This window comes from Pungitius pungitius, chromosome 21 (assembly GCF_949316345.1).
Source record: "Pungitius pungitius chromosome 21, fPunPun2.1, whole genome shotgun sequence".
Taxonomy (NCBI): domain Eukaryota; kingdom Metazoa; phylum Chordata; class Actinopteri; order Perciformes; family Gasterosteidae; genus Pungitius; species Pungitius pungitius.
The window spans coordinates 5,232,430-5,257,350 of record NC_084920.1 but is presented as its reverse complement, the minus strand read 5'-3'; the positions used below and the strand labels follow the sequence as shown (position 1 = coordinate 5,257,350).

The 24,921-nt window shown below is 44.8% G+C and overlaps 4 protein-coding genes across 6 annotated transcripts; 3 read left to right on the top strand and 1 right to left on the bottom strand.

Moving 5' to 3' along the window:
• Positions 1–23: 23 nt before the first annotated feature.
• LOC119212860 (sphingomyelin synthase-related protein 1-like) lies at positions 24–5,765 on the bottom strand. 2 transcript variants are annotated; one of them, XM_037463689.2, is made up of 6 exons: positions 5,637–5,765; positions 4,099–4,667; positions 2,818–2,913; positions 2,591–2,708; positions 2,332–2,482; positions 24–1,736 (listed from the first exon to the last, which is right to left on the bottom strand). In XM_037463689.2, the coding sequence occupies exons 1-6, from the start codon at positions 5,694–5,696 to the stop codon at positions 1,432–1,434; spliced, it is 1,299 nt and encodes a 432-aa protein (XP_037319586.2). In that variant the 5' UTR covers positions 5,697–5,765; the 3' UTR covers positions 24–1,431. The 2 variants fall into 2 exon arrangements, with proteins under 2 accessions (XP_037319586.2, XP_037319587.2); XM_037463690.2 differs by having other exon boundaries at positions 25–1,736; positions 5,566–5,743.
• A 99-nt stretch (positions 5,766–5,864) lies between these two features.
• On the top strand, positions 5,865–8,037 carry si:ch211-223p8.8 (dual specificity protein phosphatase 13A family protein). The gene is made up of 3 exons (XM_037463698.2): positions 5,865–6,251; positions 6,336–6,553; positions 6,683–8,037. Exons 1-3 carry the CDS (start codon positions 6,094–6,096, stop codon positions 6,874–6,876), a joined length of 570 nt encoding a protein of 189 aa, XP_037319595.2. The 5' UTR covers positions 5,865–6,093; the 3' UTR covers positions 6,877–8,037.
• Positions 8,038–8,247: 210 nt separating this feature from the next.
• Positions 8,248–11,087, top strand: LOC119212867 (dual specificity protein phosphatase 13A-like). 2 transcript variants are annotated; one of them, XM_037463699.2, is made up of 3 exons: positions 8,248–8,479; positions 8,662–8,879; positions 9,377–11,087. In XM_037463699.2, the coding sequence occupies exons 1-3, from the start codon at positions 8,352–8,354 to the stop codon at positions 9,586–9,588; spliced, it is 558 nt and encodes a 185-aa protein (XP_037319596.1). In that variant the 5' UTR covers positions 8,248–8,351; the 3' UTR covers positions 9,589–11,087. The 2 variants fall into 2 exon arrangements, 1 of the variants encoding a protein (XP_037319596.1); XR_009942870.1 differs by having other exon boundaries at positions 8,340–8,479; positions 8,837–8,879; positions 9,377–9,476.
• A 10,880-nt stretch (positions 11,088–21,967) lies between these two features.
• On the top strand, positions 21,968–24,297 carry dusp13a (dual specificity phosphatase 13a). Its single transcript, XM_037463695.2, has 3 exons — positions 21,968–22,308; positions 22,540–22,757; positions 23,197–24,297. Exons 1-3 carry the CDS (start codon positions 22,181–22,183, stop codon positions 23,442–23,444), a joined length of 594 nt encoding a protein of 197 aa, XP_037319592.2. The 5' UTR covers positions 21,968–22,180; the 3' UTR covers positions 23,445–24,297.
• The last annotated feature ends 624 nt before the right edge of the window (positions 24,298–24,921 follow it).

Here is a 24,921-nt window from a genome sequence, read left to right as displayed (position 1 = left end):
ACAATAGTTTTTGTAAACAAAAAGAATGTCAGAAAGGGATCTTTGTTTTCAGCTCTTTAATGATTAAATGAAACATGAAGCGAATGATGTGGCTTTGCCTGAACATCATAATCATTCCTCAATAAAATAATTAGTTGTAGTGTCAACTCTATGTAGGATAATCACTAACACGCTGTAATTATAGCAGCTATCTTACTACAGTGGTAGGTTAGACACAATGAAATGTAGAGGCCACTCTGAAATCAAAATTACACTTAAAAAGCACAATGTGTTGCAAATAAATACATAGTCATGAGCAACTGTAAACATATTTCTTCATGTGCATGTTGCTGGAACATCGTATATTAAATATAAAAATACCTATTGACCGTTACAAAATGAAATAAATTAATATAAACAAATACATACAAATTTTGAATCCTTTTAAAGAATTGTTTCTACAAGTTAATGTCAAAGAATTATTATCATTTACACTTTAAGCTGTGTTTTCTTTTTTTAACACCATACGGCAATCAAACAGTAAATATGAAATATTTGGGACATTTCTACACAGAGAAACCTCTCATAACACTCAAGGTAATTGGCAATTGGAATCATACTTAAGACAAGTGGAAATCAATCTTTGTATGTTTTGGCTGATAATGACATTATTATTATTAGAGCAATTAATCACTTTGTCTATATCAAGTAATATTATTCCTATTTTAAGGAATGAAAGACTTAGGGCGGCAGAGAAGTAGCGTAGGTTACTCGTAGTTATGAACACAACGAAACAGAAAAACAGCGTAATTTAGATCTTTACATATTGCTTTAACAGTGGTCCTTAGAGTAATGTTTTGATAACAGTGGTCCTTAGAGTTTACAAAACGGGACGAAAGACAAAGCTTTCAGTGAACAATCCAGATCTAAACTTGGAAGTGAGCGGGTATTTTAATTGCACACAAGACGGCGTACTGCTGTGAAGGATTAGGGAACCTGCTGCCTGAGAATGTTTTTATGTGGCTTCCTGTGATCGTGTGCTCTACTCAAAAAGGGGCTTACGATTCTTAAGGATCAGAGCTACTAAAAGGAAAGCAGTTCTGCTACATAAAATGATATCCCTTTAGAGACATAGGCAACACATTTCCACCGTGCTCACTTTTCAAAGTCAAGCAGTGTGTGTGGGGGGGGGGCTTTAAGAAAGTCTGGGTGGTTTTGGAGGATTTTGTTAAATTGGTCTAAAAGCGCGGCCGGTGGGGAGGGGGAGCAGGTTTGAAGACAAATCACAGAATATAAGGTATGGCTCTGTGTATCCTATCACGCCTCGGTACCAACAGGATCTCAGCGGTGGCTCTACGTCGAGGACGACATCACACGGCGGCTCCGTTGGCAGCTGGACAAAGCACAATACACCCGGCGCAGGCTGAGGAGCGTCTGACAGCACGCCGCCCGTCATCCAATAAGCCTCCTTATCACAGCCGGCCTGGAGAAAGGCCAGCAGTACTCGTTGGGCACGGGGACGTTAATGTTGCACTCGAAGAAGGAGAACATGGGGAACCAGATGCGAGCACGTCGACTTTGCTGGTAGGCCCGGGTGTTGGCGAGTGTGTGGTAGTAGAGGAAGAGTCTGGTCGTGATGTAGAACGCTATGAACACGTCGATGGAGTAGTGTTCGTGGGCGGCCAAGATAAAGAAGATGCCGAAGAGGTTCAAGACCCAGGACAGCGTGTGAATGAAGTTCCAGCTGCGCGGGGTGTCTGTTTGTGAAAATTAGAAGAAAGAACCATTGAGGATACATTTAAGAAATTAGCTATGTTGTTGTCGAGAGTTTAAAAGCTTTGCAGAAGTCGGTCACATTCTGAGATTCAGACTACTTCCGTCAAGGGGAGACGGAGGAAGGCTACATTTTATTTTCAGTTGCAATACAGCTGAAGGACACTGGATGGCAACAAAGAGACAATGGTCCCAGATATGGTTACAGTATTTCTTGTGATTTACTACTTTAACCATCTGATGTCAAGGCTGTTAATAACAGCTCATAAATTGCTAGAATTGTCATGAGTGAATGTGGACGAAATCTAGTAGCTATGGCGCCGAAAGGGATGCGTACGCAAGGCACACTCCAATTTCAAAGACTAAATTAAGATTTTAGGATTTTAAAAAGGCTGCACACTGTTCAGAATGTTAACTTTACAATACAATCCACAACAGACAAGCAGCTACTAAAAAGCACTTGGTCTTTTAACAACATAGTTCACTCTTACAATGTATACATTTAATTTGTTCTGTCCCCCCACAGAGTAGAACGTAAAATAATCAAATAAAATCTGCTCAGACTTAGAAGCTACTCACACTCTGTGACAAAGAAGTTGAGCAAGGTAATGACCACAGTGTGGCCACTGAACATGTAGTCTCCACAGGTATGCACTCCCGTCAGGGTCATCCCGAAGCCGGTCCAGATGGCCACAGCGCGCTGCAGCTTGGCCCACATGTCCCCATACATCTAGACAAAGACAACAAGGGAAACTGTCAACAGCTGTTGCCCTTTTTTGCTTTTAACAGAGCCGCAGAGCCGTGTTTACGAATCGTAGAAGAATTCACCAGGCGTTACCTTTCCCGAGCACTGCAGGTGCTGTCCTGGCACGGACAGCGAGGTTACAAACATGGTGATGCAGCGCAGCATGAACACCGTCCCCATGAGGCTGCACATGCGCCGCAAGAGGATGGACCTGCAAGTCGGGACCAACGGTTTAAGGCACACATGCGATTTTCTTGGTAGATTGCGACACGCCAATATTGATACCAATAATCCCAATAATAATTTGTCAGGTCCTTTACCTGTGCTTATGGAGCAGCAGGACCAACAACCAGATGTTACAGAGGATCACTCCGCATGCTTCAGCCATGGCAAAGGCCCACGGTATTCTGGGCACGCTGTGGGAAGCAGACGAAAGGAGCGATTAGTACTGAAATGACGAGTCCACAGCACATTCATAAGTACTCTGGTGATCTTGAGTGAGAGGATTTGCAGCATTTATCGGTTTTACTTCTGTGTTTGTGGGTTGAACAAATTTGGGTAGTGGACCGTTAAAAGAAGCAATGTTAAAACCCTCCTGTTACTTTTGGAGTCAATTTGACCCTATTCAATGTTTAACATCTATAAAAAAAGATTTTTGCTTCATATTTGATCACTTCTAATTTAATGGGGACAACTGGGTAAACATAAAATTAACATGGTAATATGTCTTCAATGTCCTGTACAGTTGCTGTACACATCGGTGCTCAATTTGGCCCCAGCTGTTTTAGCTGTATAAAAAAGGTCATCCACAGGTCAGACACAAAATCTGCACCCGCAAGCCCAATAACTTGCACCTGCAGTATATTATCAAATAATTTACAAAGTAAAACATTTGAATCAATTTGGGTTTGGTGTGTCTGAGACAGAGGATGATGTTGAGGAGGACCCTGATTATGAGGCATTCTCCAAAAAAAAAATATTTAATGCGCTACAAGCACACAGTTCCAATACATAAACTTATGGAAAATATGGAATTATTATAATATAATAATTATCTGTTTGAATTGCTGGGGTCAAATTGACTCCAATGATAAAAGATAGTAGTAATCTTGAAGGTAACAGGAGGGTTGAGATTAATCAGTAATGACATCATTGATTAAATCTTGAATTAAACATTAGACTCAGCCCTAAAAATAACCTTTTGGTTTAGTTAGGCTGAACTATTTCACATATGTTCTCATTTCGATGTTTAAAGTTTCATGACTAATATTAAATAAGAGCATTTGTGGTTCACTGTAATATGCTTCTACATTTTTTTAATCGTGCCTAACATCACTGAAATTGACACTACAAAGTAGGTCACTTCAAAATAATAAAAAAACACTCAAAAGGTCTCTTCGAACCAAAGCTAGCCCATTAGGAATACGGGAGGATAATAATAGAAACATGCTACAAGGAAGTAGGGTGGTTATAATATCCACCATCTGGACAGTTAGATATACGTAAGTGTATTTTTACACTCACTCTCTTTGGCATTTCACAGTTGACAAATGCTTTTTTTTGCTATCCCGTGCACCAGTTTAGAGCAATAACACACCCACCTGTCTAGGAAGATATCGGGCAGTGGAGGATAGGTGCGCATGTCAGGCACCCTCTCGTGCACTATGACCATGACGAAGGACGTGAAGCCAAAAACAAAGACCACATAGATGGAGCTCAGCACCGTCTTCCAGTACTCTGGATCTAGGCGTCTCGCCTGCTGCTTGTACTTCCCGTTGGTGTACTGGTGATATTCCTCCCCCACCGGCGCCGTGTCAGTGCTGTCACAGTCTCGGCCCGGGTCTCCATTACACAGCCAGTCCAGACTGCCTCCGGAGCCGTTGGGAGAGTGCCCGTCAAAGGGGAGACCCAGCTCCTCCAGCACGTCAATGTTCTGCTTCTGCAGTTTGCGGATGGACACCATCAGCCGCTTGATGTCCCCGAGCACCTTGAGCTCCAGGGGCGGCGAGCGGAGGTCATACTCGCTGAGGGCCAGCAGACTGGTGCCGTCCAGTCGGTGCTTGTTGCACAGGAGGTCCACGTAGTCACAGAAGCCCTCTTCCCTCAGCCACTTGGCGACGTGCTTGGGCGTCCAGCGACGGACACTCGGGTGGCTCATTTCCTCCTCGCTCTGAAGAAAAAGTACAGTCAATCAAACAAGACAGAACAGCTGACCTGCCTCTTAGCTGTCAGGTGTCAGGTCCTCATTGGCTTCCTTGCCAACAAAGAAATCTTAAGAAGTAAGCTTTACCAGCTCGTGTTTCCACTGAATCAGCAATACTAATTGCAGACAAACCGATCAACGCTGCCAGTGGACAGAAAATAGCTTCACTTTGTCAGAAAACTGACAACTGCGTTACAGGGGCAAGCCGGGCACTCACAACTTGAGCAAATACGTGACGCAAAAGCTGTCAAGGATTTGATTAGATAAATATGCACTGACTCCAGACATGGAACTTAGATAACAAACAGGGACTTTAAGACTTGTAGAATAGTGGTAAATGGATGATGACTCTAATCTTATTGTGAGACGATCCATCCTAGACACTAATCCGAAGGATCCTCGTTTAAACTTCAGTGTAACGAACCTTGTCTCTAAATCTGGTCCCAATGTGACCAACATATTCATTGTATGTTGACATAAACATGACACAAGGGTACTCTTTGTGGTTTACTGAGCAGTGATAAATCAGCTGAGTATGGCTACTTTGCCTAGAAAAAGAACCAAAAAAAAACACCTGCAATATCCCACATCAACTGGCTTTCAATGAGGTGCGGCCAGAAGCTAATTTTTTTCTTTAACTTTTACTCAATATCCTGTCACGGGAAGATAACTAGTCCACCTGGTGGACGTAACCACAGGCGTGCCTGATTCAGGTCGAACAAGAAACCAAGCGAACGCATATTTTCACGTATCCCTACAACTCTTCACCAAGCAGGCTAATTCAGCTCTAATGCTAGCTACCGCTACGCTAGCATGCTACGAGCTAGTTAGCTTGATCAATAAGTGTACCCCAACGCCCACTCACCCGGGCTGAGACGTCACAGAAGACGATACCGAAACGTAATTATTCAGCTAGCTCGCTAAACGGCATCTTACAAGCATCTGAGTAGCTCGTTTCAGCGGTGGCTGCGGTATGAGTGGCTTGTTGGAAATCATTTCGCCTCCCTTGTTTCGCGCTGGTTAGCATAGCGTTGACAACACCAGGCCGTAATGCACAGAGAAGCTGCGCACGTAAAATCCGCTACACGGGGCCCGCTGCCGGCTTCGCAGCAGCGACACCTGCTGGTGAAAAGAGAGTACTGCCGAGTCTTTTGTTCTGCAGAATTGGCATTGTTACGAATACACAAAATAAATCTTTGTGTAATTAACTGCATCTAGGTAGCATGAAGTGTGTATATTCAACATATAGAGGCGTGAGGTTGAGCAACAATTCGATATTAGGTCACTGATTTAATTATAGACAAGTGACACCAGACCTTGTCAGTACCAACGAGATATATTGCACAGCCTCAACATAGTTTGAAGGTAAAAGTTAGGAGAAGAAATCAAACAAATGAGATTCACAAAGTCGACTATGAACACTCTGCAGCAAAGTAATGCAGCTTCTTCCGCCACTCCGTCAGTAAAAGACTTGGTGAGGCTTTTATATGGTGGAAAACGTTTTGGAAATCATGTGGATGAAGTTTGGCCCAACTTATTCATTGGTGACATGTGAGTTTTTGACATTAAAATGAATGCACGATTGCTTCCCTTGAATGTGTTTCCTGTTAAGATTCCTGTTTCCTTTGTCCTCAGGTCAGTGGCCAATGATCGCTACAGTCTGTGGAAGCTGGGTGTCACTCATGTACTGAACGTAGCTCACGGGAGGATGAACTGCCAGGGGAGCCATGACTTCTACGGCTCCACAGTGGATTATTATGGCGTGCCTGCAGATGACTCACCGTCCTTTGACCTCTCCCGCTATTTCTTTCCCTCTGCAGAGTATATTCAGAGTGCACTTGAAACGGCTGGTGGTAAGTACACATTGTTTTTTTTTTATTGTCCCTCAGTCTTATCTCTGAGCGAGTCACTCATCTTATCCAGAGTGAACTCCCGGTATCAACTCATGCTTCAGGATCACTGCTTTCTTCCTCTGCCACCAGCTCGGGTGTTTGTCCACTGTGCAGTCGGCGTGAGCAGGTCTGCCTCCCTCGTCCTGGCCTACCTAATGATCCAACACCACTACACCCTGCTAGAGGCCATCAATAAGGTCAAAGAGCGAAGATGGATTTTCCCAAACGGAGGATTCCTCAGACAGCTCTGTGCTTTGGACAGGAAACTACGCGAGACATCATGAGTAATCCGTTGCACCTTATAAACGTATTGATTTTATAATTACAGAACCCCAAACGCCTGTTTTCCTCGAGACAAATTAAGAATTGAGTGTCCACCAGTGGAGGGATGTACTGTACTTTGACTTTAATCATTTTGTTTCAAGAAGGGTATTGAATCTATTGACCCTGCAGCTGTGTTAGATGTGAGTCATGCTGCGGATTCACGGGATATTAAACCATATATTAGAGGGAGATCAATGTAATCAACCCACCCCTAAGCGGAATCCATTTTAGGACTGAATATGAGACAAAATGACTCATTTAACCTTTATGTTATGATGAAAAAACATCCTGTTGTGTTTTCTATTCTGTGTAAATCATCATGGTCAATAAATATACCATTTATAACACAGTATAATTCTAGTTGCAAGCATAGTTAATTACATTTAAAGGGATTAGCATTAGCAACACATCTACTCCTGATTTGAAGGATAAATTAAAGGCAGATTGCCATATTCTATTACGTCTTGATTTCAAATTAATTAAATATTTCTAAACTACATTCACTGTTTCTTATAAATACCCGGGTAACAGTATCTCTAAGAAAAAATAATTATTCTCGGGTATCAACTGAGCCCTGGATCACAGCCGGATCAAACCTTCACCAACAGGTATGGATTTTATTTAATGTACACATGAGGTGAGCTATGGTCCTGCCACCCACACACACACAGTATGAATCAATAAGCAGAAGCAGCATTTTAAATAATCAGTCAATAACTGTCTGAAAGGTCAAAATGACCCGGAGACATTTATTGACTGCCTTTTTTTCCCTCTTTTTTTTACAACATCAGTAACTGACTTTTTACAACACGCCATCACGCCCACATTTTACCTACCCGTTCACGACCCTGAATGAAGAGAGGTCGTTACATTTTATGGAGGTTAATTGTGTTTTTCTTCCATTTTAAAGCTGGAATCGGTGAAATTGACCTGCTGCTTAGCAGGACGGTTAGAAGAGACCCTCGCAGCAGCGTGTGGGCTGTTTGATGTCATGTGCAGCCAGGGGGCAAAACCAAATATTTCTTTCCCTTTTCAGCTGGTTTGCTTTCACAAATATTCATGTCGGAGCAGTGAACTAGCTGCACCAAGCTGTTGCGGTATACAGTATCTATTCCATAAAGGCTGCATTAATAAAGTGGATAAAGCTGTCCTCCAGTATAAACGTTGCACTTTGTTCATAATGGCTTCAAATGATGGTTTATTAAATTAGAGTCCCGCGGCGGTGTGAAACGCAGAGCTCGGGCCGCTCTGTTTGTTGTTCTGCCCTCTGCACGAGTAAGACTACACGCTAGGTTAAGCACTAAATTGGGTAACTGTCCAGTGACGGCAGATAAACACCTGCTCGTACAGATCACCCTCGGCCGAGTTGACGGCAACTGAGTTTCATACAGCAAACATTTGGGATAGTCATCGATTCAAGACCCGTGGACCTAAAATGACAGACTCGAAAGGCAAGAGAAAGGAATATCTAAGTGTGAAGGATCTGCAGAAGCTTTTGGACTCGTGCAAACTACATCTCAGACAAGTTGATGAGGTCTGGCCAAACATTTACATAGGGAACGTGTAAGTATCCTCTTTATTCTGGACTAAAATAGTTTGCCTTGCAGGGACATGAAAAGCCTGTTACTTGTAATGTTATTGATCAAACAACTCAGATGTTTATTTTTCTAGTATAGAGATATTGTGCTGTGATGCTTACCCTTTACATACGCCTTGATACTCTTTCTGTCTCTTTGTCTTGCTAGGGCAGTAGCCCAAAACAAGACTACCTTGCTGAAATTAGGTATAACTCATGTATTAAACGCTGCTCACTCCAAGCGAGGCAGCATAGGGAACCAAAGCTTTTATGGCAACGGCTTTGTGTATTGTGGCATTCCAGCAGATGACTCGACACACTTTGACCTGGATGTTTACTTCCAGACTGCAGCTGATTTCATTCATAAAGCTTTGAAGTCACCTGATGGTAAGACTCCTTGGCTTTTTGTCATTTTTCTGCACAGTGAGTTTTAATTAACTGCAAAAATATAGTTGTTTTTTGTGGGGTTTTTTCCTGCACTTTGCATGTTTTATTTCACTCTGTAGATCCTTAATAAACTCTACTAAAAAATCTACTAAAATTCTACCATCACGCTGTCCTTTGAGTGATTTCTGTCACTAGAATGTAACACAACTTAAAGGTATGTCAGTGTATTTTTAACCAGGAGAAATCTAAAATGACTATGGCTCCCTTCAAAGAAGCTATCAAGCGCAGGACGAGCCGGGATCAGAGAAACAGTCGGGCCGAGCCTGAGAAGGGACCTTAAACAAACATGAGACGATGGATGTTAGGCGCTATTCATAGCTCACAGCGTGAAAAAGGAGAGAACGCGGCGTGAGACGAGCAGTCAGGTACGATACTAAGAAAACCGAGGCCTCTCACTAATCCGGCCGTCCCGCCCCTTGATCTTGTCTGTTCTTCAGGGAAAGTTCTGGTGCACTGCATCATGGGAATGAGCCGGTCATCGACCCTGGTGTTAGCCTACCTCATGATCCACCGCCATCTCCCGCTCAAACTGGCTTTGCAGAAATTGATCCAGAAGAGAGCGATCTACCCCAACAGGAATTTCCTGGCTTTGCTGTTGGATCTGGACCTGCAGCTGAAGAGAAAAAAGGAAACGTGTCAGATCCTGTAATCCGAAGGAAGTTTACACTTTTTCAGCCACCAAGAACGCGTGGTGTGTGAAGACGGTCCGTTGGTCCAACAGTCCAGACCGAAAATACACCAATGCACTGTCATGACATTTGGTTCAACTTATGACTGAGTTTCGGGAACGGGAAAGCCGCACGCACGTTTTTTTATAGTTAATTGCTACGTTAGTGCAAATTAAAGAATTCATATTTCAGCACATATCGTCAAGATATTTGGAATGTTACACAAACATGTTAGCATGCCAACATACAAAACATCCTGCTTAATATTAGCAAATAAAAATAGTGGTGTTATGATAATGGAAGAATTTGTAATTGTAAAAGTAATACATTTATTTCAACAATAGGAATTTCATAAATATTTATGTCTTTTCAGTTACATCTTTCTGTTTTTCTGCAGCACCTCATTAATTACAGCAGAATGGACCAAATGTCTTACGGGAAATGCTTTTACAAAACATAATTTTCTTTTCTTAGAAAAGATAAAACATGTTTCTGCATGACAACATTCAAACTTAAAACGTGAGCTAATCCTCATCATCAGTCTTCAGCAAGATCACTGTTCAATTCCTTTGGGCTGTTCATCAAGCTAGTTGAGCTGATCATTACTGAACATCCAAAGGTTTCAGATATTTAGTCTGTCAGTAGAATCATCTTCAGAGTTTCACAGCAATGCAATGCTTTATGGATGTAATTATAATTATATCTCAGCCTCACTTTATCACACAATTCTATGCCATGATTGGTTGTCCTGAAGCCAAAGTTCAATTGAATTATATGTTATTTGTATTTGTTACATTTCCTTTCGTTACAAGAAAAAAAACCTGTAGGAATTCCGGCAAATGAACTAATGAAAAGAAATGCTGCATTGTTTTAACATATGTTCCCCTTTCTTGTGTATTTGTTTGACATCCTATGTGTGTTTTAGTGTTTGAGTATTTCTATAGTGCAGTTGTGTCAGCGTTTCTGTTTTATTTATTATGTGATCGACATATAAAGTAAAAGAGAAAGTCCTGACTTGGCCAAATATCCAGTTGTTGATTTAAACACACTTCAATGTGGAGGAGAATCTCAGTAGACACTTTAAACTCAGCAGCGCTGATATATTTCTCTTGCGAGTGAAAAAGCCTCCTGTGCTGGTAGCTCGGGTAACCCTTAAGGAATGCAGAAGATGATGCCAGAATTATTTTAGGCTGAGATTCAGATGTTAAAATAGCAAAAAAGGTTGCAGGGTAGATTGCCACGGAGAACGTAGACGGTTGTGCTGTCGACCTACATGTAGCTCTTTTGCAGAGAGACCTTGAAAAACAACGTTCCCAGCCAAGGCAAGTGCTAACTATTGTTTTTGTGTTAGAAATGTTTATTTTATTTTCTTTACACTGTACAGTGTGTGGATTTACAGTACTGTACACCTCTGTTTTGCATACAGTCAACGTATTCATGAAGCGCTTCATACAAATAAACGAGGATGTTCTGTGATGACGCTGCGCAACCTGATTGATTACCACCCTTTTTTTTCTGTTATTAATTTGCACGCGAATCCAGACAAGCCACATCCGAAAGGCCAAAGAGGGGAGTATAACTCCCAAACTACCAAGAAGAGGCCCGAAGAAGGTAAAAAAAAAAAGCCATTTTCATTTGCCCTCCGTGTTAACCGCGGGCACTTTCCCAAACATAGCATCTTTAATTACACAGAAGTGGAGCAGGAAGGACAGGTTAGCCTGAGGGGGGAAGATATGAAAGCAGCTCTGCAGCTCAACATGTGCACCGGGGAAATCAGTTCTCTGCCCCCACTGTGGGAGGCAAGGAAGGGTTGTACTTCTGGATGAACGAGGAGAAAGGAGAGCCTCCAGGTTCTCTCAGGCACATGTTGCGCTTGTGCAAAGACACACTTCACCTCCAACAATCACAAACTCATATTCAGGGAGCATGTGCTGGGTCAGATGGAGCTATTTCTTGCACGTACGACACACATGCAACCATGCACACATAGGGTTGCATGAAGCTGTCATCATGTTTGAGTACACCTCCATATGCCGGGGCAGCTTAACAAAAGGTCACTGAGACAGATTTGGTCCCAGTGACGCGTCCCTGTGGACACAGCAATAAGTCTCCAAACCCCGAGTGTCACATTATGTCCCCACACACCAGCAGAATGCAAATAAGAAGCAGAGCGGCCATCGGTTTCTTCGCTTTAACAATGCACACACATAGTTTGTACATCCTTAGCTTGCAGCAGCTGCCTCAATGGATGCTAATGTGTACAGCGTGCATGCTAGTTCCTCACAAGCCCGATGTGTCATTTGTAAATGCACAGGTTTGACTTTCCTGCAGGAAATGAATAAGCTGATCTCCATTTACCTTGAATTCCATTTTTTTCTATCTCTGGGGATAAATAAACCTACCTAAGTGCTACTGAACTGTGGATAAAATGATGAGAGCCTCATAAGGTCATCTTGCAATTATGTGTTCTTGTGGTCCTTTGCTGCTGTGGAGTGCATTTATCGGCATAATTATAGTCTGTATTTATAGGCGATGGGCTTCTATACGTGATGCTATTTTCACAGATCTTTGCTGTAATTCCCCATTGTAATTCTCTTGTCTCAGTGCTACCTCTCTTTTAAGTAATAAAGCCTATTAGAAACCATCAGTGGAGTTGTTAAGAATTGAATGGAAAATCAAATGGTGTATGAAACTGTTTCTGCATGTTTCTGTGTTTAACTGTAGATGAGCAAGGCTAAGAGAAAAACACATTTCCATGGCTTTTGATGCCTAAAATTTCCTAGCGGGCACCAGTTCTGCTCAGACTGCGGGTTAATCTCTGTCATAGCGTATCGTATGTGGCACCTCAAAGTGACAGGCAATAAAAGCACAAGTTGAGCATCGAGACATGCCCCGAGGGGGAAGACGGCAGGTACGAGACCCCCGCGGCTTCTGAGCTCCAGGGGCTGATGTGGACAACGAAAGGGACCAGCAGCCATCTGGAGGAGGTTCAGCCCAGGAGCATATTGGAGACACGCGAGACCAGGCATGCTAATTAAATACACACAAATGGTCACTAATGAAAGGCTCACAAAACTGAAGGTTACTTGTCAGTGTTCTAATTGGCTTTAGCTTCTCAAACCTTAGTAAATGTTTTTACACACACCAGAGGAGTGGACGTTTTTTCACAACCTGTCCTTGAGTCCCTTCTTTTACCCAGCGGCCAATTTTATCAAGAGCGCTTCGAGCTCGCCCTCCAGGTGAGGAGCTGCCTGTATTTTAAGAAAAAAAATGTAACTTCCAGAACGTGGGAGCAGAGACGTTTGTCAGTCGATTCCCATTACAGCACCCCCCACCCCCCAGTTGTTTTAGCCATAAAAAGTACAAATCAAACACTAAACATAATATCAAGCGACGGTAATCTCCTCACAAGCTCAAACCTCGGCCACGAAAATTGGTTTTAAATGGATTGCCCTGGTAATTTGTAAGCAACACTTTTATTGGACATGGAAATTACCCAATTATGTTTGTGGCCTCCGCCTGCCTGGCCCGTTATGCAAAGTGAAGCCGGTATCTGACGCGACAGTAATGAGACGAGGCCTCCTCGTGCCCACGCCGGCTGGTTCGGGGGCTCCAGCGTGTGGCGGGGCCCGCAGTAATCCCCAGCCGAAATACACGGACGCCAAGACAGTTCAATTACGCGCCCTGTGCGCCCGATAAGGAACCAGGGATTACTGTGTGTAGAAACATTTGTTGCAACTGTAACCGGTGGGTTGTCTGTCCCTAATGAGCCGCCGTAGAGGGAATTCCCCCCCAAGCCGGTACGTAGACTTCCGCATTCCATTACATTAGCACTCGTATATAAACACACAGCAGACACCCGTACTGACGCTACATCCCTGTGCCACTTGCGCCAATCGTGGTCCCTGGGGCGGGTATTCCTCTCACTGCTGAAGGCCTGGTAGGTGTGTTTGTGCTCCTCATTTTTTAGTGAATTCTCAGTTCTCCTTTTTGTGTTTTAGACGCTGGCTCAGACTGCTGCGTGTGTAAAGGAGGCGGTCTGCTATGACGTAGCCGCTCTCTTGTAGTCATACTAGGTAATGCCAGTTTACAAGTAGAGAAGGAATATTTATTACATGTGTTAACTCTTTTCTTGTCCTTACAGGCGCTGAGTGCCTTGCAGTTTTTTTATTTGGGTCTAATTGGCATTTAATTTCGTTTTTTGTTGTTTCTTTACTTAATTTACTTATTTACTATTTACTGTGTTTGTTTGGTGCTTAGTTGATTTTAATATATTGAACCCTGTGATTGGGTACTTGTGCTCATTGTGTCTTTTCCTGCTCAGGGTCTGGTCCGGGCGTGGCTTCTCATGGTGGGGGGATTTGGTGATAGAGTTGCTCACTGCTGCGCCATCACTCCTTTTGAATGCCGTGGTATTTTGCACTTCCCTTCACCACTTGTACAGTTTTAGTTTGCCTCTTTTTCTTGATTTGGTGTGTATGAATGTGTGGCACGGAGCGTAGTGAGTGCTCTATTCCAGCCCCTTAGTCCTCCATCGTTGTTGTGGCCGCTACTGGCCAGCCCTGAGTATGGCTCTCTCTCTTTCTGGTTCGCATTGGAGCACATAGATTATAATTGGTATTTTTAAATGATTATATTCAATACAATGAAATAAATATATATATATATATATATATATATATATATATATATATATATATATATATATTCCGATTTTTTAAGTCTCATTACGCCAAATAAATTGCTCAAAATTGTATAATTTGTGTCTAGTCAATTACTTGTTGCATGCCACCATCATTGTCAGGATCGCGCGCGGTCACAATTGGCGTTGCTGGCAGGATGGCTGGGATGCAATAGTGATTGTACTGACTTGGGCGATTATTCTGTATGTTTTGTATTTTTTTTTGTTTTTGTCCAATTAGACCCAAATAAAAAAAAACTGCATTGGTCATCGAGGAAGCCAGCTGGACCTCCACAACGGCAACGGCTCCTACTGTCTCCTGTACTTTCCTCACCCCTCAACAATCATGGCCACGGAACAAGAGCTCAGAGACTTGGTCCAGCAGCTCCAGTCTGAAAATGAACGGCTGTTAGCCGCTTCCAAAATGAACTCTGGAGCAGCTGCCCCGAGTTGCTCCAATGACTGTCCAGCCCCCCTATCTAATGTCCATTCCAGCAATGGGGAGTCTATGGAACGCCTGCTGTATATTCCCAGAGAACGCAAGTGCCCGCTCTTCAGGGGGACTTCTGGGATACCCATAGAGGACTGGATAGAAGAAATGAGGGCCACACTGAGGACTAGACGACTGACTACTGTAGATCAAGCATATTTTGTATTTGACCATTTGGAGGGTGAGGCTAAAGATGAGATCAGGTACAGAACAAGAACAGAGAGGGAAGATCCAGAAAGAATTATGTCTATTCTGCGGGAGTTGTATGGCTGCGTACGTTCCTATGTGTCCTTGCAAGAATGTTTTTTTTCCAGAAAGCAACAGGAAGGAGAGTCACTGCATGAGTTTTCGCATGCCTTATGTTGTCTTATGGAGAAAGTCGAGCGTTGTGCTCCCAGGAAAATGGCAGACTCCCACATCCTCTTACGCGACCAGTTTGTTGAGCACGTCCTAGATCCTAACCTGCGCAGGGAACTAAAAAGGTTAGTGAGGGAGAAGCCTGAGTGCACGCTGTTGGAGGTTAGAGCTGAGGCCATGAGGTGGGAACGAGAGGGTAGACCAGATGAGCCACGGGGTAGGAGCTTTTCAGTCCCATCCTTCAGCGCTGTTCATTATTCCAGGGCCCGCCCACCTAGCCTAACGGCAAACTCGGAGTTCACAGAGCTGCGACAGCTTCTAGAAAAGCAACAGGAACAGTTAAATCAACTGACCCAGGGGTTGTTGGCATTGCAGACAGCCCCCCGACCTCCAGTCAGGCGACCTAACACCTTACTGTGCCTTCGCTGTCAAAAACCCGGCCATTTTGCTCGGGAGTGTGATAATGAGCGGTTCATTCCACAGGCTCGGCCTCAGCATGTGGCCGCTACCTCTGCTCTTCAGGAGGCGGGAAACTTCAACCCTCTGGTGTAAGGAGCCAAACATCAGAAGGGGAAGGTAACGGCTCACAGATACAAAGGCCAGGCCCACATCGCCCAATTGACCGCCTTATAGCAGCATGTCCGGAGGTAACTGTTAGCTTAGGGGGAGTAACTGCTAAGCTGCTCCTAGACACTGGCTCAATGGTTACCACCTTGCCAGAGAGTTTCTTTAGGCAGAACTTTAAAGGCACCCCTAAATCCTGTAACTGGCTGGAGCTGACTGCAGCTAATGGCCTTGACATCCCTTATGTAGGCTTTATTGAGATGGACGTGACTGTATTTGGCCAGGTTGTACCGAACCGGGGTATTCTGGTTGTTAAGGACCCCCCAGGGACAGGTGAGGTAAGAGGAGTGTTGGGAATGAACATAATAAAAAAATGTTATCAAGTGTTGTTCAGTGGGCATGGCCCTAACCTCTTTGACCTCCCTGAAGTACAGCAGGCATCTGTAGCGTTGCAGCAGGCCTTGTATCATTGCCACTACACTGAGACCACAGATTTGCCACCTACGAGCAGTGTGGCTCGAGTGCGAGGTAGACGTCCTGTCATTATTCCTGGGGGCTCAATGAAATTGATTGCTGCCACATGCTCTGCTCACTTTAGTCAGTCTACAGGTACAGTCCTGATCGAACCGGTGGATATTGGCCAACCCCTACCTGAAGGCTTGTTGGTCTCACCTGCAATGGTCACGGTCGAGAAAGGTACAGTTTACATTCCGGTTGTCAATGTAGGGCAAAGAGGGACTGCACTATACCCTCATCACCCGATAGCAACACTAAGCCGAGCAGATGTTATTAGCATGCCAGATGGAATCTCATTCACACAGCCACATAGTATAGGGGCCACAGTCTATTCCCAGGCCGCTTTATCTGACTCTGTTAGGGGCCAGATTGCATCACTAGACCTCGCGTCACTAACTGATACCGACCGGCAACGTGTATTCTCCCTCTTGCTTGAACATGAAAAGGTCTTTGCGTCATCTGATTTGGACCTGGGCTGCACCTCCTTAATTACCCATGACATTCCACTAAACGACGATGCCCCAATCAGGCAGAGATACAGGCGCATACCCCCATCTGATTATGATGAAGTTAGGGCACACATTCGTCAATTGTTGGACAACAAAGTCATTCGGGAGAGTTGTAGCCCCTATGCTTCGCCGATCGTGCTTGTCCGAAAAAAAGAGGGCAGCTTAAGACTATGTGTGGACTATAGACTCTTGAACAACAAAACTAGGAAAGATGCTTTCCCACTTCCTAGAATTGAAGAGTCCTTAGATGCCCTCTCGGGCGCAAAATGGTTTTCCACCTTAGATTTAGCTAGCGGCTATCATCAAGTGGCAGTAACTGAGGCAGACAAAGCTAAGACCGCCTTCTGCACCCCATTTGGACTGTTTGAGTTCCAGAGGATGCCATTTGGTCTCTGCAATGCCCCTAGTACCTTTCAACGGCTAATGGAGAGGCTGCTAGGGGACCAGAACTGCCAGTCCCTGCTGCTATATTTAGATGACATCATTGTGTTTTCATCCACTGTGGAGGAGCATCTTGACCGCTTGAGGCTGGTTCTCAGTCGCCTCCAAAAAGAGTCACTCAAGGTGAAACTGGGCAAATGTAGTTTCTTCCAGAACAAAGTGGGGTACTTGGGACATGTCGTGTCGGCAGCTGGGGTATCTACGGACCCAAAGAAAATTTCTGCTGTGGAGAAATGGCCTACCCCAAGCACAGTAGCCGAACTCCGCTCGTTTCTGGGGTTTGCGAGTTATTATAGGCGTTTTGTAGAAGGCTTTGCCAGGCTCGCGGCCCCCCTGCACCGGGCTGTAGCACAACTGGCTGGCAAGAAAAACCGCAGAGGTCGAGGTGTGTCCCTGAATGATGCATGGACCCCACAGTGTGACTCCAGCTTTGGAGAGCTTAAAGCCAGGTTGGTGTCCTCTCCGGTGCTAGCATATGCAAATTTTAACCTTCCTTTTATTTTAGAAGTGGATGCCAGCCATGAAGGCCTAGGAGCTGTTCTGTCCCAGGAACAAGATGGCAAGACCCGTCCCATTGCATATGCCAGCCGCAGCCTACTCCCAGCCGAAAAGAACTACAGCTCTATGAAACTGGAGTTTCTTGGCATGAAGTGGGCGATGTCAGAGAAATTCCGTGAATACCTGCTGAGTAACAAATGTGTAGTGTGGACTGACAATAATCCCCTCAGTCATCTGGGAACGGCCAAGCTGGGGGCTACGGAGCAGCGCTGGGTGGCAGAGCTGGCCGTTTTTGACTATGTGGTGAAGTATCGCCCTGGCCGCACCAACCAGAACGCAGATGCCCTCTCCAGGCTACCTCTAACACACCCCCCAGTTTCATCTCGTCCAGGTACACTAATCCCAGTGGAAATCGACAAGGCAGTACGGCCAGAAAGGGTGGCTGTTCAATCCGCCATCTCTGCCTTGCCGGAACGAACTCCCGGTGACTTGGTAATCATACAGCAAGCAGATCCTCTTATCTCTTTTGTGCTTCCCTATGTTCAGCAGCAACGGATGCCAAGCCTGACCGAGCGACAAGACAAGGGTCCTGCGTTGAAAGAGTTACTACGCCAGTGGGACCGGCTGCGCACCCGAGACGGACTATTGTACCGGGCTTATCAACGATCAGATGGAGGGGAGGAGGTCCTACAGCTGGTGTTGCCAGAGAGCCTTCGCGCAGAAGTCTTGGAGCAGTTGCATACACATCACGGTCACCAGGGTATTGAGCGCACAACTGAACTGGTACGGCAGAGATGTTACTGGCCTGGTATGCGGTCAACAATCCGTGACTGGTGCCTGCAGTGTGAACGATGCTGTCTGGCCAAGAGCACAGTGCCACGGGTACGCGCTCCAATGGGTCATTTATTGGCCTCTAGCCCAAATGAAGTCCTGGCAATTGATTTTTCGTTTTTAGAACCAGCTCAGGATGGCAGAGAACAGGTGCTAGTGATGACAGACATTTTCTCAAAGTTTACCCAGGTTGTTCCTACCCGGGACCAGCGTGCCGCCACCGTTGCTGGTGTTCTAGTCAATCACTGGTTTTACAAATTTGGAGTCCCAGCGAGGTTGCATTCAGACCAAGGCCGCAGTTTTGAGAATGCCATCATATATCAACTTTGTGATTTGTATGGCATTAAAAAGACCAGGACTACGCCCTACCACCCGCAGGGGAACGGGCAGTGCGAACGTTTTAACCGGACTTTGCATGATCTTCTTCGAACCCTTTCGGCTGATCAGAAGCGCCACTGGCCGCAATACCTTTCCCAACTCTTGTTTAATTACAATACTACTCCGCATCAGTCAACAGGCTATTCCCCTCACCACCTTATGTTTGGCAGAGAGCCCCTGCTCCCCGTGGACTTCATGTTGGGTAAATTCAAGGACCCAATCCCCGGGGAATCCAGCCAGTGGATCAGGGAGCACCAACGACGGATGCAGGTGGTTACAGAGAGTGCTAGGGAGCACATGCGGGCGGCTGCTGAACGACGGAAAGGGAGAGCTGACAGGCAAGCGCAGGAGGAAATCTTGCCGGTTGGACAGCATGTTTACCTACGGGACCACTCCCACCGAGGAAGATCAAAAATCCAGGACGCATGGGCCCCAGAAGTATTCCTGGTAGTCAAGCCCCCTGAGCCCGGTGGGGTGGTATATGCTGTGGCCCCGCAAGAGAGACAAACTGAGGTACGCCACGTCCATAGAACCATGCTTAAACCTGTGCTTGCTAGGTGGCAATCTCCTAAAACGAGAAGAGGAACATCCCCTGCGACCACCAACAGCGAACCTGAGGAGGAGGGCCTCTGGCTAGCCAGCGACGCTCCAGGCAGACCACTCGCAAAGGAACCTTGCATCGGAACTCCGGTGGAAGCAGAGGTGGATCCACCAGTTCAAGAGAACCAGAGTTGCCCAGTGAACTCTGACCCCCCGTCACTTAGGAGGTCCAGTCGAAGGACCGCTGGCCTGCATTCAAATCCATATAATCTGCCAGCTAGATGTAGGGGCAGAGGCAGGGCAGGGGCTATAACCTCCTAGATACAGTGCTGTCCAACCACCTTCACACATTGCCGATAAGATTGTGGTATTGTCGGGCCGCCAATTCAAGAGCCCCGGGGTGAATGTAACCGGTGGGTTGTCTGTCCCTAATGAGCCGCCGTAGAGGGAATTCCCCCCCAAGCCGGTACGTAGACTTCCGCATTCCATTACATTAGCACTCGTATATAAACACACAGCAGACACCCGTACTGACGCTACATCCCTGTGCCACTTGCGCCAATCGTGGTCCCTGGGGCGGGTATTCCTCTCACTGCTGAAGGCCTGGTAGGTGTGTTTGTGCTCCTCATTTTTTAGTGAATTCTCAGTTCTCCTTTTTGTGTTTTAGACGCTGGCTCAGACTGCTGCGTGTGTAAAGGAGGCGGTCTGCTATGACGTAGCCGCTCTCTTGTAGTCATACTAGGTAATGCCAGTTTACAAGTAGAGAAGGAATATTTATTACATGTGTTAACTCTTTTCTTGTCCTTACAGGCGCTGAGTGCCTTGCAGTTTTTTTATTTGGGTCTAATTGGCATTTAATTTCGTTTTTTGTTGTTTCTTTACTTAATTTACTTATTTACTATTTACTGTGTTTGTTTGGTGCTTAGTTGATTTTAATATATTGAACCCTGTGATTGGGTACTTGTGCTCATTGTGTCTTTTCCTGCTCAGGGTCTGGTCCGGGCGTGGCTTCTCATGGTGGGGGGATTTGGTGATAGAGTTGCTCACTGCTGCGCCATCACTCCTTTTGAATGCCGTGGTATTTTGCACTTCCCTTCACCACTTGTACAGTTTTAGTTTGCCTCTTTTTCTTGATTTGGTGTGTATGAATGTGTGGCACGGAGCGTAGTGAGTGCTCTATTCCAGCCCCTTAGTCCTCCATCGTTGTTGTGGCCGCTACTGGCCAGCCCTGAGTATGGCTCTCTCTCTTTCTGGTTCGCATTGGAGCACATAGATTATAATTGGTATTTTTAAATGATTATAATCAATACAATGAAATAAATATATATATATATATATATATATATATATATATATATTCCGATTTTTTAAGTCTCATTACGCCAAATAAATTGCTCAAAATTGTATAATTTGTGTCTAGTCAATTACTTGTTGCATGCCACCATCATTGTCAGGATCGCGCGCGGTCACACAACATTGTTAAAAAACTTTTAGTCAGGAGTTAGAAGTGCTCCTCTCTGTGATGTGCACGTTTTTTTTTAATCCACAGAAGGAGAAGTTCACAAATTAGACAGAACGACGTTCACTGCAATAATCCCGTGGTTGCATGCTTGTTAATACATTGAGCTCGGCAATGATCCACACAAAGTGGAAGTGTTTTTTGTCAAACACAGAAAATAAAGTTACTATTTAAGGATATTTATTGTAATAAAGAAATACTGACAAAACCAACAACCCATTCATCACAAACATGGTTAGATACGACTCCGTTATATTCCCAAAACAAATATATGAGCCATGTAAGTTGGGTTACAGACTACTTCTTTAGGATAAAAGGGTATAAAGAAATGTTCTCAACCGTTGTTTCCTAATAGTGAACCTGAATATTTAGGTCTTAATGACTCAGAAGCCCTCTGAAGAAGAGTTCAACATCGATGAGAAGAGTGATGCCACTAGAGCCAGGAAAGCACTTCTAAACCTCTGACTGACACGGTTTGTCACGAGCAACTCATTTGTTTCACCTTGAGAAATAAACGTGGTGCTGCTCTTCTCACTAACTCTTGGAGAGAAAGCCAATGCATATTTTCATTGCTAAATTGAGGTATTCCTTTTAAGGCAAACTCCATCTGTTGGTGAAAATGATTTAGTATGACGGAAAGCCCCAAAACAGTCAGATTGTCACCAACCCCTGGTGCTCGTTTGAGATACTCGACAAATGTCTCAGAATAAATATTTGACAAAATCCTAAAATTCACAAGTGAACGTATGAAATAACAGCAGGACTTTTTAAATGATTGAAAATCAAGGACACATGAATGCAGCGCGGCCCGACCCGATGGGCACGTTTCACAACACCAATACATCTACAACCGCCCTTATGGTTCGGCAGCTGAAACGGTCTCAACACAAGCAGCCCGGCTTCTGTCGTGGTCGTGTGTGGAACAAATAGTTCACGCCGCTCCCGCCCAGACTCTGGCATCTTCAGCTGTCTCGTTCCTGCGGGGGGGGGGGGGGGCTCTCAAACGACACTCTGCTCGGATGGAAAACAGAGCGAGCTGTGCAGCAATAAGGTTAGAGTTTAGAGTAGTGGTTCCTCTCCAAATGCCTACAGGAAGTCAAAAGCTAGCAGGACGGCAGCAACAACTTCTCACATTTTCCAAAATCTGGAGCATCAAGAGGGGGATGTTATCTCGCTGTTTAAGCAAGTGTTGAGGCTGAATGTAATTTGTGATAATTTACTCGACAACACTGAAGCAAAAGATGCAGATATGAGCCCAGAGGAGGAGCCAGAGTATCAGACACCGCCCACCTGCGATCTGCTCGGCCTTCTGCTGAAGAACAGACGCCCCACTGGAGCTGTCAACGAGGTTTGGCCCAACCTCTACATCGGAAATGCGTAAGTGACATTCTCACTTCGGGGGGGCCCCTGCTGCAATATGGTGATCTGATTGTGAAACCGTTCTCCGGGAAAACAAGAGTCCTGTATTTGGCCAGCTCATGGGAGGAATGTGAAATCTGTACATTTGAGTCACCCCAGTGATGCATTTGCAGGCATACGCTTACAGGGCTGGCTCTGCAGGCGAGACAAATCTCCATCCCCCTGCATCATCGCTTGTGTTGTTCACAGGGCAACGGCTCAGGATAAATCCCTGCTCGTGGATCTGGGCATAACGCACGTGGTGAATGCTGCAGATGGCCCCCAGCGCATCAGCACCGGGCCCCGTTTCTACGAAGACACCAGCATACGGTATCACGGAGTGGAGGCGCCGGACTGTAAAGATTTTGACTTGAGCCCATTCTTCACTGAGACGGCTGATTTCATTCATGCGGCTCTCAAGCAGAAAGGTACATCAGGTCCATTTGAGTTACAGCAAACAAAAATAACACTTTGGGTTGGATTACACTGTGGGTCCTTTTACAACATAATAAAAATACAAATGTGATAAGATGCAACATCTGCTAATTGTATTTCAAAATGGTTTACCAACAATGCAGAAAAGATGAGCGCTCATTGGTCAAAGCCCAACTGCTGCTTGACAATGTGAACGAGTCAGGAATATGTCCTTCTCTAAGAACATCTAGAAAAACTTTAAAAATTAGTTTGAAGGTGCAACCAAGAAATGATCCTCCATGCAACCAGACAGCCGCATTAGAATAATTATATAACAGAAGTGAACTGCCCTTTGCTATTGCATCTTGGTATATTGTGTTCATGAATTACACTTTGCATGCCCCGTACAGACAAAGCTAACATTTGAAGGGTTTCTGCCTCATGTCCGTGCAGGCAAGGTGCTGGTCCACTGTGCACGAGGAATCAGCCGCTCAGCGACTCTGGCACTGGCCTTCCTCATGATCAGAGAAAGACTCACCCTGGTAGAAGCTGTGGAGGCTGTTCGCAGGCACAGAAACATTCTTCCCAATGTTGGATTTCTGAGTCAACTCAGTCGCTTGGACTCTTCTTTGGCCCTGCAGAGGAAAACAACAAAACGTCAAGAATTGGAGGAATGTGGGAAAGTGGGAATTTCTCCATAAGGATTTTTTTTCTTTATTACTTTTGACCTATTATTTACAGTTCATCTAAACATGGCTGCTAGATGTATTTAATTGCAATGTTTCTACCTTCAGTTGGCACATTTTGTGTTATCCATCACAACTTTTATTATGCTGTCATCCAGTTAAGCACAGATCCAACTCTGAGGTCTGCAGTGTATTAACAAACAATAGCTGATGGACTTGATATTCATTGTGGATTAATAAACTCAAGTAAGTTTAGAGAGACTGCAAAAGAGTTGTTGATTTGCCCTTTAGGCTCGACTGAACTCATTTTAAAAAGTCATCAAAATACTTAAACGGTTGTTTTTTAAACTTTTTTTTCAAATGACATTTTTCAATCTAACCTAGACTTAATTTTCTAAACGTTTTTTGGGCTAACATATTTTGCCTTTTACTCAGTTCTTTTATCGGCAGAACATATTTAGACTTTTTTTCAATGACATTTTGACTGACATATTTCAACTTATTTTTCTATTAAAAAAAACAATGGATGAAAGACGGTATGGTCACACAGCACAATCCATTACAAATAACAAAAGCCCTGCAATTCTTGAACAACAACAAAAAACAGTGTAAACTGTGCTCCACTTAAATTCTCACAATCCCTCAAAATATAGTTTCTAACTGCTGCAATCCAGCATGGTACAGTTAAAACTGCAATCTCTAACGAGGCTTGATACAAGATGATAAAAATATGCCGGCACAACTCTGAGTGTGTGTGCAGATTGAGGTCAGACTTTGAAAAGAGATGAAACGCTGAAGCCATCTTAATAAGAGATGCTCTACAGAGCACACTGGGAGAAAAGAGAGATAGAGAGAGATGCTGTCAAAATAAAAGGAATTGGATATCACAGGTTTAATGATTCCACTGTCAGAATGAATGATTGCAGAGCATGGAGACATGAGGGGGGAAATAACGGAGTCTGATGGTGTGAAAACTCTAACGTGTTAGCAGCTTCATCCACTCTGCAATACAGTCATCATCACACCCTCACTTTGGGGGGCTCGCATTTAGATCACTGAATGGGCCGTGCACATCATACACCGGGGGGGGGGAATCAAAGACACGCGCCATCCTGTGAGAAAAACCTTGTCTGCCTAACAGTCTGACACGTTGCGGATCTCTTCTCGGCCCCCCCGAAAGGCTCCAGAAAAGGCAGAACATGGTTAACGGGTGTTGTGAGGCGGCGCTTGAGCGTCTGAAGATATGCAGAAAGGCTAAAAGAGACTGACACAATTTCAAGGAGCCGCTCGTGCGGCCCGAGGAAAAGGCTCAAAGTGCCCTGTTCACTCCAGTGAATGTGGGTGTCCTGTGGCAAGTGCAAAGTTTGGGTTAAGCTCAGCTTCCTGCCAGCAGCGGAGATTATAGTTGTGTATTTAGACAGGGGGGAGCAGGGGGGGATGGCAGGGACTGGCTTGGTGGATGTTTTCCCCCCGCAGGCAGGGAAAAGTGGCA

Bases quoted from the DNA above. Each gene is read 5' to 3' on its own strand.
- LOC119212860 (XM_037463689.2), bottom strand. From the start codon at position 5,696: ATGATTTCCAACAAGCCACTCATACCGCAGCCACCGCTGAAACGAGCT. The intron at 2,914-4,098 runs GTGGGTGTGTTA...TGCTTCCCACAG, and splicing joins CCCGATATCTTCCTAGACAG to CGTGCCCAGAATACCGTGGG. The intron at 2,483-2,590 runs GTAACGCCTGGT...GTCTTTGTCTAG, and splicing joins ACCTGCAGTGCTCGGGAAAG to ATGTATGGGGACATGTGGGC.
- si:ch211-223p8.8 (XM_037463698.2), top strand. From the start codon at position 6,094: ATGAGATTCACAAAGTCGACTATGAACACTCTGCAGCAAAGTAATGCA. The intron at 6,252-6,335 runs GTGAGTTTTTGA...CTTTGTCCTCAG, and splicing joins AACTTATTCATTGGTGACAT to GTCAGTGGCCAATGATCGCT. The intron at 6,554-6,682 runs GTAAGTACACAT...CTCTGCCACCAG, and splicing joins TGCACTTGAAACGGCTGGTG to CTCGGGTGTTTGTCCACTGT.
- LOC119212867 (XM_037463699.2), top strand. From the start codon at position 8,352: ATGACAGACTCGAAAGGCAAGAGAAAGGAATATCTAAGTGTGAAGGAT. The intron at 8,480-8,661 runs GTAAGTATCCTC...TTGTCTTGCTAG, and splicing joins AACATTTACATAGGGAACGT to GGCAGTAGCCCAAAACAAGA. The intron at 8,880-9,376 runs GTAAGACTCCTT...TCTGTTCTTCAG, and splicing joins AGCTTTGAAGTCACCTGATG to GGAAAGTTCTGGTGCACTGC.
- dusp13a (XM_037463695.2), top strand. From the start codon at position 22,181: ATGAGCCCAGAGGAGGAGCCAGAGTATCAGACACCGCCCACCTGCGAT. The intron at 22,309-22,539 runs GTAAGTGACATT...TGTTGTTCACAG, and splicing joins AACCTCTACATCGGAAATGC to GGCAACGGCTCAGGATAAAT. The intron at 22,758-23,196 runs GTACATCAGGTC...ATGTCCGTGCAG, and splicing joins TGCGGCTCTCAAGCAGAAAG to GCAAGGTGCTGGTCCACTGT.